The sequence below is a fragment of the Rutilus rutilus genome, assembly GCF_951802725.1.
Source record: "Rutilus rutilus genome assembly, chromosome: 3".
Taxonomy (NCBI): Eukaryota; Metazoa; Chordata; class Actinopteri; order Cypriniformes; family Leuciscidae; genus Rutilus; species Rutilus rutilus.
Genome location: NC_140211.1, coordinates 17,117,788 through 17,134,705, shown reverse-complemented (window position 1 = coordinate 17,134,705; position 16,918 = coordinate 17,117,788). Strand labels below are relative to the sequence as shown.

Genomic DNA, 16,918 nt, shown 5'->3' with positions numbered 1-16,918 from the left:
CTGACTGTGGGAGTGTGAGAATTACGGGAAACAAAGAGTGTGAAAAAGAGGTTGAGTGGACCTGACAGACAGGTTTATCTCTGAATCAGCACTGTGGGAAAACGCTATCTAACATCTCTCCCAAAAATTCAATTCAACATTAAATCTCTCACTCAAAAAGTATTGTTCTTCATGTCTGTTTATAATCAAGCATTCCTTCTTGTTCAACTTCGGAAACTAGTTTAACTTTATCTGTTTTAGTTACATTTGCAACACAACTGAAACCTCCTGGGCTGTCAAATTAGTCACTTCAATCTCTATAACACCAAGGCCACTTCACATTTACACACAAACTGAATAATTAAACCAGTTTACAAGAGCACCCTTAAATAGCGAAAATCACTTTTACCTCATTGATATCAATATGGTTAAGGGGACAAAATAAAGCTATTAAAATGTGCCTGAGGTTGCAAACATCTTCAAACAAAAACATCCATCAATAAGTTATTAAAACGTTTTAAGTGTGCTTGGCACCACAAAAAAAAAAAAAAAAAAAAAAAAAGAAACACCAATCTAAAGTGTCAAAAACCTCCACAGGCAAGCAGATACACTCCAACACATACTCACAAACTGTCTGATCACCATTTTTCATAGTTGAACCGATACAAGCAGTGACACGCTTTTGATACCTCCTCAAACGCAATCAATTGTGAAATATATATATATATATATATAAAAATAACAAAAATAATAAGGCATTCCACTGTGAAAAATAATAAAAGTTAAATCCCACACAAATAACATCAAGATATCTCGGCTAATCGCTGCAAAAGCCCAGAGAACCCAGCTGCATGCTGGGATAGATCAGCTACTCTGTCCACCATTTCTTGCGTAGCAGGGACCGAAGGATAATTCTGGGCTGCACCCTTGGTCGCCACGACAACGGCCTTTAGAGCTTGGCAGAGGCGTCCACTGGAGGTGGTGACCTGAGGAGACAAATAGCAATTGTGTGTAAATGTGTTTAAATAATGTCACCTGTTTATAATTAGCACATTGCTGGAAACTGACCAGTCAACATGTTTACCAACAGCTTGTTCATTTCCCGGACTGTTCTTGTTGACTGTTGCCCTTGGGTTATCAACCATGACTCACAATTTGACTTGTCGTGGCATGAATCAAGTACATTCACTTGTAATCAAGAATTTGTACCATAACATATTAACAAAACCTCTAATAACATTTCTAACCAGAGTATCCATGTTCTAACCTTTGCTCTGAGGTCTGAAGAGCTGAGAAGCCGTGCAAGTGTGTCTCCAATAAAGACAAGTTTGTGTGCAGTCACGATGAGACTTTTCCCCCTGGAAACAAAGACTCGGGGTGGTTGGTTCCCTTGGACACTTGTGAACAGGGAGTCGATGGCATCGGCCAGGCAAGAAAGATGAGAGAGACTTTGGGAGGAATAGAAGGAGAGCAGCTCTGAATCTTCCAGAGTCAGAGAGACTTGAGGTGAAGGAGTCAACTGTAGAGAAATAGAGAATAAGATCATTAATTTATACACACAATATACTGTATATAAAGATACAGAACAGATACTAGCGCCCTATAAAATATCTAAAAATGCATATTTAGAGGCCTACAGCACAGTTGCAAGTATGTTAATCTCAGAACAGTCCTCTTAGACTCTGTAAAGTTTCATTAGGCCTAGTTGAAAATCATTCAGAGTAGCTTATCTATGAAAGGGTTCGGTTGGGGTTTGAATTTTTGAAGTCTAAGATTTTTAAAAGAACTTTTGTATGCTCACCAAGGGAGCACTTATTTGATACAAAATACAGTAAAAAACAGTAATATTGTGGAACATTAATACAATTTAAAATAACAGTTTTCTATTTGAATATATTTTCAAATGTAATTTATTCCTTTGGAGAAGTAGCTGTTAAAAATTCAGCGTTGCCAACAGTCTTCAGTCACATGATCCTTCAGAAATCATTCTAATATGCTGATTTGGTGCTCAAGTAATATTTTTCTAATTATTATCACTGTTGTGCTGCCAAATACTTTTGTGAAGAAACTGATACACTTTTTCAGGATTCTTTGATTATTTTTAGTAACAATACTGTCCTTTTTGATTAACTGAACGATGCTGAATAAAATTACTGACAACAAACTTTTGAATGAAAGTGCATTTATGAGGTACTATTGAGAATAGCGTCAGTAGGCAGTGACCATGTTTTGTGACTTTGGCATTCAACATGCAAATATTTTCCTCCCAAAATTGTTATGATGATGCATTTCAGTGTGTGAGTGGGCTGTTATTTGTAGTTTAAACCCATATTCTGTTTTTAGGTATAATTTTAAGTATTATTATAGTGTCGCAATTTCTCTACAGTGGCTCTTTGAGTGTTTAAAATGCAATCCTCTTGGTGAAAGATACAAAAAAACCAGCTAAATGCATTGCAACAGACAAAGATGTCACTCCGAAACGTATAATCCACTGACAAAATAATAGCCAGGATGCAAAAACACCTTCTGTATGACTGACCCTTAGTGTGTGTGTGTGTGTGTGTGTGTGTGTGTGTGTGTGTTTTGGGGGCATAACTGTGAACTGAGAAAATCAAAGACTTACTTTATTATCAGTTGTGGTGATAAGCTGTGAAGAACTGTGCTCTGTAAGGATGTCTGGTGGAGGCTCTGGCTTCCCCTAATTCAGAACAACAATTTTTTTTTAAATGTCTGCAAAAAGAGAACTGCAGACCACAGAAATGTTTCAACAAAGGCGACTACAGGCACCAACACATGGACAGAGTGAAAGAGAAGTAAATGTCTGACTGAATGAACAAGACAGAAAGATAAATTGAGAGAAAAAGTTAACTGATGTTATTGTTCCAAATTGTATTTGACAAGTGCAATTTTTGAAACCCTCTGCCTGATGAGCACTTGTGCTCATACTTACTTGTTGAATAAAATTTGGAGCAATACCATCAGTGTTTGGACATTTGTTTCCAGCATTATATCCATACGTACTCCACAATTTCTCTATAAAACAGGTGTCTAACCTGCAGTTTGACGTATCCCACACTATCACCTACAGGATATGAAGGCAGCGGAGTAGGAGTTAGACCGATTCCTGCATACTCATTCCCTTGTTCCTCATCCTCCATCCTTCCCACAGTAGGGGCTAAAGGAACTGGTGCCGAGGGCAATGGGAAAGCTGTGGGTGGCGGAGGCGGCAGTGGTCGTTCCTGGATCCAGCTGCCCTTCCGTGAACCCATGTCCCCTGAGATCGGTTTGACCTCCGCCACCGGCAAAGCAGGTAGAGGTCTCCGGGACAGAGACTCCTGAGAAGGTAGACGAGGTCGCGCTTGACTCTGTAAAAGGGAAGCGGAGTCTTCAAGAGCGCAGCGGACCATCGTGAGCAGACCATCAGCTGGAGGGGCCATACCGCACACAGAGAGGGCAGGAAGCAGGTCAGAGAGACGGGACCAAAGCTGCTGGAGAACTGGAGGAACATCACCAACATGGCCAGCCTTCCAGACGGAAAGGATCTCAGCCAATGCCGTGGCGAGGTCTCGGGAGGGGGTGGTGGTGAGAGAGGTGGAGGTCAGAGCGGATTGAACGAGAGCAGAGAGAGACGCCTTCCACTGGACGTCCCCGGAGCCGGTGCTTGATACAGACAAACGCCGTGTTGGGATTTCCAGAGTGAGGGCAGGCATGTCGTAGATGCCTCCGTCAGGTTCTGACACATCCTCAGAGGTTAAGTCTTGCTTTCTTGGACTGGAAATCGAATAGCTACGTCCATTTCCAGCGGTTTCTGCAGTTAATCCCTCGCTCGCCTCCATGGGTAAACCAGGAAGACTGGGAACACTGTACACATCCTCATCCTCTGCATCTCCAGCCACAGCAGCTGATCCCAGAATATTGTAGGTTTGCTGCTGATGGTCAGAAGAGGTATTCAGGGCCAGAGTGGGAACATCATAAATCTGAAAGAATTGAGAGACGACAACATAGTTACAACCGATTTTGGATCTCAAACTTACGCACTATAGTGATCATAAATGCCATTGTGCCTTAATGCTTTCTTTAACTGTTGTGTGGGAACACAAAGGATTGGCTACTGATCAACTTAAGGCTGGAATACACTACACAGATTTTTAACAGATTTTAAAACACTAGGCATCATACACTTGCAGACTTTGTAAATGATTACAGAGAATAGCTGGGGATCATTCATTAAACGACTGAGGATCACACACTAACAGACTATCAAGTCATTTTGAGTTTCAAAACCAGCTTAAAATATCAAACATGTCTGGTATCCTCTAACTGGACCGAATTATAGTGTGAAGTTAAATCACAGTATATGTGCCCTTCATACACTACGCGATTTTCTGTGAAATCTATCAACTGGCTGCCCATAATCTGTAGACTGGCTCTGACTTTCAGCAGCTAATGTCGACTCCTCCAGACTGCAATCAGCACAAAAAAACTGGGCAAAATTTGTGTTGTGTATTCCAGCCTTTAGTATATATGTTATCTAACAGTGCACAGTTTAATGACCTTGGAGTGTCTCTTGTGTGTCGCCGCTATCAATATGTTACTAGAGCCTCTGTAAGACTAATTTGCCATGTGAAAGGTTCCATTTTGACACTGACTAACAACATCTATTTATTAAGAACAAAAATCCGTAAACAAAAGACATAATTATATGGTTGCTACATTCGTATTTACAGTTGGTTCTCTGTGTAAAGCACAAAAATCCACTGCTGAGCATTCAATAGGGATTAATAGGAAAATAGGATAGAGGATAGAAAGAGAGCCTCTCTGAAGAGAGCCACATGGGTCTGGCTGATCAGCCCAGGCCAACAGGCAGCTGTGACTTGTGTGAACAAGACAAAAAGTATTAGATGGGATTAGCTCATAGCAGAAATAAAGGTGTGGTTTTAAAAACAAAGAAATAGGAGAGGAGTGAGAGAAATGAGAAACACAGAACAAGAAAAACAGTGAGGTAAAAACAGCAAGAGGAGAGATTATGTGTAAATGTAATAATAAAAAATTAAAAAAACGAAGATCCGCACACCTCAAAATATAGGCTACACAAAGCTCACAACAATTTATCATACAGACAGGGGCCACAAATAGACTAAAGTGCAAGAAGTGCAATGTGCAGCAGAAATATAGAGATACATAAATGTGCAAAACCTCTTATATTTAATCAATTTTCAGCAAATAATAATCTCTCTAAAAGTCATTATTTACTCACTCTTACAATGAAAAATAGTCCCCTACACTGAAGCTCAAGTCTTATTTACATTAATGTACAAAACCGTTCAAAATGTTTGGGTTAGCAAGATTTAAAAAAAAGAAGAAATTAATATTTTTATTCTGCAATTAAATTCAATTGATTGAAAATGACAGTAAATACATTCAAAATGTTACTATTTCATAAAAGAACATTTCTATTTCAAATAAATGCTGTTCTTTTGAACCTTCTATTCATCAAAAAATTCTGAATTTTTTTTTTTATGAAGGATCCCTCAAAATTATTAAGCAGCACAACCAATTTCAACTGTGATGATGATAAGAAAGGCTTCTTGAGCAGCAAATCAGCATATTAGAATGATTTCTAAAGGATTATGTGACACTGAAACACTGAATACTGGAGTAATGGCTACTGAAAATTCAGCTTTGCCATCACATAAATACATTTAAATTTTAAATATATTAAAATAGAAAACAGTTATTTTAAATTGTAATAATATTTCATAGTATTAATGTTTTGACTGTATTTTTTATCAAATAAATGCAGCCTTGGAGAACATAATAGATTTCGAAAATATTAAAAAAATTCTTACCAACCCCAAAATTTATAACAGTAGTGCATTTTCAAATTTGCTATGTGAAGACATGTTGCATTAGCTTTTGATGCCAATCACACTAATGACCATTGGTACTTGTGTGGCTCATGACAGACCGCAATGCAGGCCTACTAGTCTGAATGTGCCGCAGTTTAAAAGTGATATGAGAGCTATGGAAGAAGGCAAGATTTTCAGTGAATAAAAGTTCCAGTCTGTTCCTCACACAAAGCTATCATATTGCTTCATAAGACATGGTTTGGACTACTTTTATGGTGCTTCTTGACTCTTTTTGGAACTCGACCCACCTTAATTTTCACTGTATGGACAAAAGCAGAATCAACTCTTGATTCTGGAGAGACCCTAGCATTTCCTTTTGTGTTTGATTTCTTACCTCAGAAGCCTGGTCAGTGTGTAGGGGTAGAGCACGAGGTGTGTTATAGATCCCATCCTCCTCCTCAGAAGGCATAGCAGAAACTGGATGTTGCCACCTATTAGTGGGTGGTGTATCATATACCTGAAGAAACAAGGATAAGCATTCAAAATCTCATTGGCGATCTCTACCATTTCTGCAGAACAACAATTGCTTTCCTACTTCCAAACAAGTTCTCATTTATCTCACCTCCTCACTGAGTTTCTCATCCTGAGAACTTGCACTCTCCCTCTTGGTCACCATTTCACTGACCTTCTTCATCTCTTCTGCTTGCGTGTGTCCCTTTTTACTTCCATGTCTCTCTGCCTCCAACATATTTGTCAGTGGGGGTGCAGGTTGAGCCTGAAGAACAGGTTTAGTGGGTGGAATTGAGTTAGACTGTGGTGAATCCTTCCTGGTTACACTTCTAACAGGAGGTGCTGGCGGAGGGGGTTTGCGGCCAAGGTTTGGGGACCCTGGTACTCCGGACTTTACCATCCTGGCGAGTAGAGGGGAATCTCTGAGGACACTCTGGGCCAGTTTTCCTCGACCAGCAGGAGGAGTTGAAGTAGTACCCTTCTGGGATCCTCGGGCAGAAGGAGGTGTTTGCTTAAGATTTTGGCCTGGTGTTGAGGCACCAGACACTCCTACAGTTCCAACAGGGTGTTTGCGCTCAGATTGAGGGGTCCTTGATATGGCTCCCCCAGGCGGGGTTGGGGTTTGGTACATTCCTGGGACATCCTGGCCAGTCTTATTCTGAGAAGGACTAATGGAAGAAGTCAAGCTGCTTTTGGGTGCAATCCCATCCGCAAGTCTTGAAGTCATTCCCGGTACGCACTGTCCTGCCACTGGGGTACCACTTGTAGGAGTCTGATACAAATTCTCACTGGTCAACACAGTGACAGCTGGTCTAGGCACCAAATAGCATCCATCAGAATGCCCAGCCCCTGCGTCTCGTGGACTTAAATATCTTGCCTCCTCTGCTGTTTCTGCAGCAGACCTGGGAACAGCACTTGGAGTCAGGTACACTGAGTCTGATGCCAGTGCACCTTGTGATCTGTGTTGTGCCGCCAGTGGTGCAGGCGAGGTGGGTGTCTGGTAGAGGGTCCCTGACTCACCACCCCGTCCTCTAAGTGAGGGTGAGCGGGGTCGTCCCGCCACACCCACATCCCCCCAGTCCGGACGAGGCCTGGTTCCAGAACTAGAATGCGATCGGGGTCTTCCTGCATCAGAGTGACGTAGCTCTTCAGACCTGATTGGAGACGGAGCAGCCCCAGGGCTCTGGTACACTCCTTCAGCTAAGCTGGGTGGTGAGAGATACACCCCATCTGAATCTTCAGCGCTCAATCCATTTACCCTGCATTGCTGGCTAGACGATAGATGGACAGAGTCCACACTAGGAGCCCGTCGGGGATCTGTACCTGCACTCAAAGCGGGAGTAGGAGCAGTTTGGAGGAGGCGTAATCGGTTGGCAGGGGCAATGCCTTGGCGGCCATGTAAAGAGCAAAGCCACCACCCTGGTCCGCCGTCCTGCTCCTGGTCCAGAACCATCAAGATATCACCTTTGCGGAATGCCAACTCCTCAGGACTTTCAGCGGCATTGTCAAAAAGAGCCTTTGCGAGCACCGTCTACAAGAAAATAAAAAAAAAACAAGACAATATTAGGAGGAGGAGGATCCAAAGGCTTTAAATAAAACATACCAAGACATAAATCACCTCTGCAGCACTTGCTTGTTTCCTAGTCTAGCTTTCTAATAAACCTGACATTGTACTCTATGAATATTTTTGGCTCTGTGACAAATATTGCTTATGCTCTTCTGTTATAAGTTGCTTTGAATAAAAGTGTCTTTTAAAGGCTTAAATGCAAATGCAACAAAAGCAGCAAAACATAATAAAATTCTGCTTAAAAAAAGAAAAGAGAAAGAGAGAAAAAAGGCATTTACATGGTCCTCTGATGAGAATGGGGAAGGACAGCGATAGTGCAGTAGAAACGCTAGATTTCACTAGACTGCTAGCAACAATGTAATTAAATTTTTGTTTAAATTCGATGTACTCAGTTAAAATTAATTTATTTTAGCCTTCAGCTGACTCTACTTCTGTAGCATTAGAGCCCCATTGTGTTAGTAAGGGAAGTAAAACAAAAAAAAGGATACAACATAGAGGATCTAATCTGGCCACTTCCACCAAGTTCTTCAACCTGTGTAGCAGGAATCCAGTGGGCATAAATCAATTTGTTTTCCCATTTACTTAAACAGAACTAGCACATCATCACGGCAACAAATGAGTCTCACAGTTGACACAAACATTAAAAAAAAAACGCTATTATACAAATATAGCTTAGACTAAGTAGTACATAGCAATGAAATTGCTGACCTAAATTCTTGGCATACATAAAACCTACAGAAGAACTGCTCCTTTAAAAGCATCTGAATAAGGGCAGCACATATAAGCTGTACAGTTCGAGTGACGTTATGAATGTAATGGGTTGGCCTTAAGGTCTTTTGTATTCAGAACACAACGCTACTGCCTTCATGGGTAAATCAATATTGATAGAGAGAATGCATAAGTAAGGGCAGAGGTCTGTGATTATGGTAGAGAGAGAATTAGTGATTAAGGGAAAAGAGGCGCTGAGTTGATGATAATGAGGAAGACTCTTGGGGGAGGGGCTCAACATCTGTCCCCCTGTTTTAGGTCCTTTTGTCACCCCAGTCTATACCTCTAAATTTCCCTTTCATTCTTTCATTCCCCCCAGGGGATGTGGTGCTCTGAGGCAAGCTGAGCTCCAGTTCCCCCTCCTCCATACTAGCCATGGATATGAATATTACGGATGGGACAGCAAAGACCTTTACAGTGGCAACTTACACACTTACCGAAAGGGACATGATTGAAGCTGGTTCTCCACAGTTTTTGGATGTTAATTCCACATGGGCTCTCCACAGAAGATGTATCCCATTTACATGTGCACTGTGTGACTCATCTGCATGTTTTGCAGATCTGGTTTTCCATTAACCTGAGCTGTGCAGTGGTGGTAAATACGATGGCCTTTATTTCCAGAAAGATCAATTTCTCAAAACCATGATCGTTGTCCCTTGCAGTCTGTGACTTTCATCACATCTTGACAGTTGCTGTGCATATGAACCTGGAGGATCAAAACAAACATTTTATTGTTAAATCATATTAAGATAGTAGTAATACAGAATTTACTTTGCTAAACCCTTAAGAAACAGTCAGCTGGAATGGTGAAACTAGTCAAACCAGTCGTCGGGCTCCACTAGAGGAGTTCAGACAGATAAAGATCTTATTTCATGGGAATTTGGCAGTTAACATTTTTAAGTACAGCTGCAATTTGGTATTTAAATATGCCCATCACAATTAGATGGATAATTAAAGGGGCTATATGACATCATAAATGAGTAATTATGGGTTAATATAGGATGAGACATATGTTCTCTATTTGTTCATTAAAGTTTTACATATACTATATGTTTATTAGGATTACCATACTTCTCTCAATTTAAAGGAATGAAATAAATAAATAAAATCACTTCAGCAGATGTGGCACAACAGCCTAAACGCAAAGACACTGGCCTATTGTTTTTACGAAATAAAAAAAGACGAATTATATTCATGCTTTCCAAGCCTATTTCAAGTCTTTTAAAATGCACTAGGCTGCATCAGAAAAAAAAATCACAGAAGTAAGCCACGTTTCGTTTTCCATCCAAGACATCTCAAGGTTTCTTTCATGCAGTAGAACCCCAATGAGACAAACAGAGGTCTAAAAGAACGGAGAAATAAAAGAAATAAAACAAGGAAAAGCTCCCATTCCCCGCATAAGCTAGTGCCGAAGGCATTAGACATATGAATAGCGTTCTTTCAAAATACAGGATGCATTTATTTCAGTCACAAAGACGCAAACAAGCGGCGTTTTACCCAGTGTAAATGTTAACTTAATGAGCAATGCTCGTCTTACCGTTCACATGTCTGGAAATAGCATTTGGAAATACACAAATAGAGTCAAACCTCGCAAATCATATCTTCTCAAAAGGCTACAATGCACGGCTGTTGTTTTTCTTTTCTTTCTTTAGGGATACACCACGTCTCGCTCCGCCAGGCTTCGCCCTACCCTGGCCTTCTTGGTTTTGAATTACAGTTGAGCGCATATGGTCGCTCCCCCCTCATTGTGCCCGACAGCGCGCGAGTGCTACAGTGCGTCACGCCCTCTAGTGGAAGACCATCTATCTATCTATCTATCTATCTATCTATCTATCTATCTATCTATCTATCTATCTATCTATCTATCTATCTATCTATCTATCTATCTATCTATCTATCTATCTATGGTCTTGTTATTTTTGTCCACTTATGGACATTTTAAAATGTTGCTTCTAAAGGTTGCAGCTGCGCCTCTAATGTAGGCTAAGCTTACGACCAAATTCATATTAAACGAGTAGGCTATCTCTTTCTAACTAGACATCTTAGGAATTTCCTCTTATAGATTCCTCAGGAGGCTTCTGTCCAAAAAAGTGTTCTGCATAAGCTGGTACTGCATTACCTCTAAATAAAAATAGTAAAGGAAACGCATTATAAAATTCATATTAATGTGTACTAGCCATGAAAAAGATAAGCCACCGATGGCACAAATTTTTAGTCACATTTTTGTTGTTATATCATGTATTTGAATTTACCTTTAGTGGCTGGGCATCAGCATACATGCTGTGATTCAACAATAGGCTGAGTGACTGTTCAAAGACATTAAGAAGAAGAAGAAAAAAGGCCATGGGAGATTTTTTTTTTATATTAGGCTATATATATATATATATATAGTATATTAAAAGAGTGGTTGTGGTAGTTAGATTATCTTGACTGAACATGTTCAGAATATTAACTGAGCAGTTCCACACGGTATTTCGTAGGCTAATCCCATGGTATCCACAGTATCCCCATTACCAAGATTATGCTTTAGTGAAAACTTATGTAACATACAGCTAACAAGAGGAATTAATAACAGGAACTACATGCTGAACAAACACAAAGCTTTGTTATAGAACAAAATGAAAGGGTAACTGCAAGGTAGGCCTATTTGATGGTGATGTTTAAATGTGTGTTACCCTCACAAAACTGAACTTTTCTCTTTAACTCTAACCCTACACTCATATTTTTATTAAAGGTGCACCAAGAAGAAGAGTCTCTGCAGTGATAAAGGGACAGGTGCAAGTGCAAAACCATGGGCACACAATTTCTAAAAGCTCCAATTTTAGAAATCTTATGCAATCTACCATTTAAATTTCACCAGAGATTTGGTTTAAGTTTACTTGAATTGAACTAAAATGTTTTACTCATATATTACATCAAGTCACCTTTATTTATAAAGCGCTTTTACATTACAGATTTTTTGACAAAAAGCTTTTCAGTGATACCAGGAAAACTGTTAATTTCGGCTGTATACAGCAGCTCTAAACAAACAAAAAATAGTGTCATTGTTCAGCTGAAGTCAGTTCAGTGGTGATACAGTTCCGTTGTAAAAAATTATCAATTATTAAATGAGTTAATTTCATCTATAAAACAGTGATGTCATCATGCAGCTCAGTTCAGTTCTCATCCAACAGTGTCAGTGCAGTCAAATCAATTATGTTGTTAAATATAAACTGTAATAATAGCCTATTACGCATAAGAGAATAGGTAATCATAACTCTGAATAATGCAATGGACTATTTTACTGTATATCCGCAAGCTCACAGCCATTAATTATTAGGACAATATTCCTTGAGACTAAAAGTATCTTCCACCAGAGGGCGCTTGAGGGCTCAGAAAATGTAATCCTAAAAGAAAATATCGGCAAGGCATTTAAAAGTCTACATTTAGTTACATTTGCACTAAAATGTATAGTTATTTATTCCGCTGATTACAACTTCTAATACCTGGCAAACAAATGAAAATCTGGCCAATCAATCTTTATAAAATTACATATAAGAAGAATATAGGCTACAGTAATCACAATGATCTGTGATTGGTCCGTCCTCACCAGCGCTGTAAAAAGTTGCAGATACCATATAACAACCTAATCTCCAAGCTAGCACCGTTTATCACCGCCATTTGTCGGACACAAACACGCAATCTACTAGTTGATCATTTCTACGGCAATGACGTAGAGGGAGGCGTTGACCATTATCACTCTTGCGAAAGTGCCAACAGAACAATAGAGTAGACCTTCTCAGCGCGCAGGTAAAGCTTTATTTCTGGTTATTAAGCTATACTTTTATTAATCACAATTTATCAAGTTCTGAAGGTTTAAAATAACTTCCTTTGATTCGCTCTTGGCTTAGCTCAACCACGCGGTGTTGTGCAGTTATCTCTAAGTAACGTTAACTTTAAGCAGGATAACTTGCTGGTTTCTGAAATAAGTCACAGAAACACCTTCTCACCTCACATTCTTGGCAAGGAATGTAATCGTTTTATTAATATTAAAGGAAAACTGTTTTGTGTACCTCTGACTTTTACCCTACATGACCTTTAGCCCACTGTCCAACTAAGAGCTGTAATAATGACCAATTATTATGCAGACTCTCTTTCTGTCTGTCTGTCTCAAGGCAATGTTGAAGGCTGTAACCAGGTGCCTTTGGTCAAATTCTGTTGCTGGCAGAAGAATGCTGTCCCATCATATATCACCAAATTTGTCTGGAAAAGTTGCCATAGTAACTGCATCCACAGATGGGTATGATGCTTGATTTCCAATCTTAGCCCACTGTTCTTTAGTTTCAGACCCTCAAAATAGAAAAGAAAAGAAAGGTCCCTCTGGTAATAACTGCTACAACTGCTAGTAAAACTATATTTGTCAAAATTTACATAACTGACAGACCCTTGCACTGACCGTTGTTCTCAGGATTGGGCTCGCAGCCGCAGAGGCCTTGGGTCAGAGGGGAGCGCATGTGGTTGTGAGCAGTCGACGTCAAACCAACGTTGACAAGGCGGTTTTACTCCTGCGCAGCAAAAATATACAAGTAATAGGTACAACATGCAATGTTGGGAAGGCAGAAGACAGAGAGAAGCTCATTAACATGGTGAGGAGTTTTGTTTTTGTCAAATATATTTAGGGAATTATGTGCTGAAAGGAGTAAACGTCCAAAAAAGTTAAAAAAGATTTGCAAATGTATAATATACTTTGGCAACAAATGTTAAAGTCACCATGAAATCAAAATGTACTTTTTTTTATTTTTTTTTATGGAATATTGCATTTATAATAAATGATTTATCCTTGCACATCATTATTTTTCTTTAATTCACGTGCCCTCGTAATCTTTAATCAAAGTAACTTCCCCAACCTCTTGCAGCGACATCTCTTCTCTGATGATGCGTTTACTGGCGTGAGGGCGGGACAACCTGTCACTCACATGACATCACTGCAGTAACAATCCACAATGATCCAACAATCCAATCAATTCCCAATGTACAAAATCAAGTCCCACCCTACAATTTGTTTCTTGTTCGAGAAGCAGTTTCACTTGCATATGTCACAATAGAGAAGAAAAGAATATCGCAACTTCCGTTTCATGGCGACTTTAAATGTTGCTGTTTACTTCGTTTATTGCAGACAATCGAGCAGTGTGGCGGTGTGGACATACTGGTGTCTAATGCAGCAGTGAACCCATTTTTTGGGAACATTTTAGAATCCACCGAAGAAGTCTGGGACAAAGTATGACAAAGTTATTAAACCTTAATAAAAGAAATTAAGCAAAAAAATAAAACAGTAGTGTCCGTAGTAGTGTACATATTTTATTAATATAATATATAACGTATTATAATATCTAAATTTTACTGACATTTTATTGACATTTGCTTTATATCTGCAGATACTTGGAGTGAATGTGAAGGCTTCTTTCCTTCTCATAAAACAAGTCGTGCCTCACATGGAGAAAAGAGGGTGAGAGACAAGTAAAAATAGGGGGGAAAGAGGAAGAAACAGAAGTATTAAAAAATAAACTATGTCTGTGAATACACTTTCATTTTCAGAGGTGGATCAGTTGTCATTGTCTCTTCAGTCGCAGGATACCAGCCAATGCAAGTATGAAGACCTATAAGTTTAATGATGCAACAGCCATGTCAATTCACTGATAATAACACTGTTGTTTGTCGACTTTTATCATCTGTTACTTGTTTCGCACTAGTTGAGAGTTCCCCTTTATGTTATTCTTCAACTCTTAGGGTCTGGGCCCCTATAGTGTGAGTAAGACCGCCCTGCTTGGTTTAACCCGAGCGCTTGCTCCTGATCTCGCCCAGAGTAACATCCGGGTCAACTGTGTCGCCCCTGGTATCATCAAGACACGTTTCAGCGCTGCTGTAAGTATTTCCTACACTTCTTTTTTTGATTGCTTTCACTTTCAGAGCTTCTGAGAGACTAATCTTTTTGTCTAATTGTAATTTGACAGAGGAGACATCAGTTATAGTCTTTACAACGTTCAGCTGTATAACCCTTTGCTTCTGTTCTTCTGTAGCTCTGGGAAAATGAGGGTGTGCTGGACGAGTTCTTGAAACAGACAAGCATAAAAAGGTCCGTGCATTTGCTGTCAAGGCAATTCAATTGTTTTAAACCTAGCAGTGGAAGTGGAGCTTGAATAATCATACCTAAGGGTCACAGGAAACTTTTACTTAGACTTCAATGTTTAAGATTTGCATTACCGCATGAGTAGGAGAATTAACTGAATGGTGACACCAGAATTATGCAACAAAAATATTATATATTTAAAGGGATAGTTCACCTCAAAATTTTAATTGGCCCTTGAAATACTCTCCCTCAAGTCATCCTAGGTGTATATGACATTCTTCTTTCAGATGAATACAATCGGAGTTATATTAAAAAATGTCCTGGCTCTTCCAAGCTTTATAATGGCAGTGAATGGCTGTTTCTGTTTTGAAGTCCATAAAAGTGCATGTATCCATCATAAACGAACTCCACGCGGCTCCGGGGGTTAATTAAGGCCTTCTGAAGTGAAGCGATACGTTCGTGTAAGAAAAATATTAATATTTTAATTACAAAATAAAATTAGTGACGTCGGAAGTAGCATAGTGCGTCATGACGTAGCGTAAATATCAGCAGTACGTCGCATTACTCGCGTAAGTTGCGCTTTAGACTTAAAGGAACACTCCACCGTTTTTTCATATTAAACTATGTTATTCCCTTAACTAAGACGAGTTGATACATACCTCTCTCGTCTCAGTGCGTGCACTCAATCGCTCTGGCGCGCGGCGACACTTTGATAGCACTTAGCTTAGCCCAGTTCATTCATTAGGGACCAAACAGAGATGAAGTTAGAAGCAACCAAACACCTCCACGTTTTCCCTATTTAAATACAGTTACACGAGTAGTTACACGACCAAGTATGGTGACACAAAATAAAACGTGGCGCTTTTCTCAGCGGGTAAAAAGGATAACTATAATGTATGGCGGAATAGCACTTGGGAGCACTTCGACTCGGCGCAATAAAAACTCACGCCTGAAAAATCCTCTCCCCCTCTCCCTCTCACTTCTGTCATTAGAACCAACGTGACTTTTTACTGCGCCGAGTCGAAGTGCTACTAAATACTCGTGTAACTGTATTTAAATAGGGAAAACGTGGAGGTGTTTGGTCCCTAATGAATTAACTGGGCTAAGCTAAGTGCTATCAAAGTGTCGCCGCGCGCCAGAGCGATCGAGTGCACGCACTGAGACGAGAGAGGTATGTATCAACTCGTCTTAGTTAAGGGAATAACATAGTTTAATATGAAAAAACGGTGGAGTGTTCCTTTAAGTGTAATCCATGTGTTCGTTTGGCCGGAAGCTACTGTTAATTATTTTACTTTATAAAGTTTTAAACATGGATATTTTTCTTACACAAACACATCGCTTCACTTCAGAAGGCCTTTATTAACCCCTGGAGCCGTGTGGAGTACTTTTATGATGGATAGATGCACTTTTATAGACTTCAAAACAGAAACAGCCATTCGCTGCCATTATAAAGCTGGAATTTTTTTTATATAACTCAGACTGTATTCATCTGGAAGAAGAATGTCATATACACCTCAGATGGCTTGAGGGCGAGTAAATCATGGGCTAATTAAAATTTTTGGGTGAACTATCCCTTTAATATTCTGCACCACTCTTGTCTCTTTAATAGGTAAAGTCTATGATTAACTGTAAGACTTGTAGACTTGCAGCAGTTTTCCAAAAAATTGCTTCCTTTTCATAAGCTTTTATACAGCTCTTACGTTCTGGTTCAGGTAACCTGATTCGTATGTTATGCCTTGATTTCTTAGACTCGGGGAGCCAGAGGATATAGGTGGCGTGATTGCGTTCCTCTGCTCAGACGAAGCCTCGTACATCACCGGAGAGACCATCACTGTAACTGGAGGCATGAACTGCAGACTGTAAGAGGACTGGCATAGAGGCATTATAACAGTTATGTATTTGCACATAAGAGGGAAACCTACTAATTCAGTGACACACTTGTAACAGTTGATGAAGAAATACAATTAAAAATGTTTAATAAAATGATTTTTACAAATTTTTTCCATTTATTTAGTCATTTTAATGTATTACTTGGGATTCTTACATCTTTCAATCAGTGAATTTGCATGACTTTTCCAGTCACTGGGAATCACTGATATTAAATGGCTTTTTTTTTTTAAGATAAAAAAATTACACTAA

General features: G+C 39.6%; 2 protein-coding genes across 2 annotated transcripts; one reads left to right on the top strand and one right to left on the bottom strand.

The window, feature by feature from the left end:
- Positions 1 to 638: 638 nt before the first annotated feature.
- efs (embryonal Fyn-associated substrate) lies at positions 639 to 9,265 on the bottom strand. Its single transcript, XM_084403392.1, has 7 exons — positions 9,111 to 9,265; positions 6,451 to 7,869; positions 6,223 to 6,345; positions 3,033 to 3,956; positions 2,603 to 2,677; positions 1,247 to 1,498; positions 639 to 965 (listed from the first exon to the last, which is right to left on the bottom strand). The coding sequence occupies exons 1-7, from the start codon at positions 9,120 to 9,122 to the stop codon at positions 783 to 785; spliced, it is 2,988 nt and encodes a 995-aa protein (XP_084259518.1). The 5' UTR covers positions 9,123 to 9,265; the 3' UTR covers positions 639 to 782.
- A 3,063-nt stretch (positions 9,266 to 12,328) lies between these two features.
- Positions 12,329 to 16,778, top strand: dhrs4 (dehydrogenase/reductase (SDR family) member 4). The gene is made up of 9 exons (XM_084403426.1): positions 12,329 to 12,462; positions 12,828 to 12,952; positions 13,121 to 13,298; positions 13,829 to 13,930; positions 14,088 to 14,158; positions 14,248 to 14,299; positions 14,440 to 14,574; positions 14,730 to 14,785; positions 16,528 to 16,778. Exons 2-9 carry the CDS (start codon positions 12,831 to 12,833, stop codon positions 16,640 to 16,642), a joined length of 831 nt encoding a protein of 276 aa, XP_084259552.1. The 5' UTR covers positions 12,329 to 12,462; positions 12,828 to 12,830; the 3' UTR covers positions 16,643 to 16,778.
- Positions 16,779 to 16,918: the final 140 nt, after the last annotated feature.

Coding starts and splice junctions, on each gene's coding strand:
- dhrs4 (XM_084403426.1), top strand. CDS start 12,831: ATGTTGAAGGCTGTAACCAGGTGCCTTTGGTCAAATTCTGTTGCTGGC. Junction 14,300..14,439: donor CAGGATACCAGCCAATGCAA/GTATGAAGACCT, acceptor TTCAACTCTTAG/GGTCTGGGCCCCTATAGTGT. Junction 14,575..14,729: donor AGACACGTTTCAGCGCTGCT/GTAAGTATTTCC, acceptor GTTCTTCTGTAG/CTCTGGGAAAATGAGGGTGT.
- efs (XM_084403392.1), bottom strand. Junction 3,957..6,222: donor ACACTGACCAGGCTTCTGAG/GTAAGAAATCAA, acceptor CAATTCTTTCAG/ATTTATGATGTTCCCACTCT. Junction 1,499..2,602: donor TCACCACAACTGATAATAAA/GTAAGTCTTTGA, acceptor ATTTCTCTACAG/TTGACTCCTTCACCTCAAGT.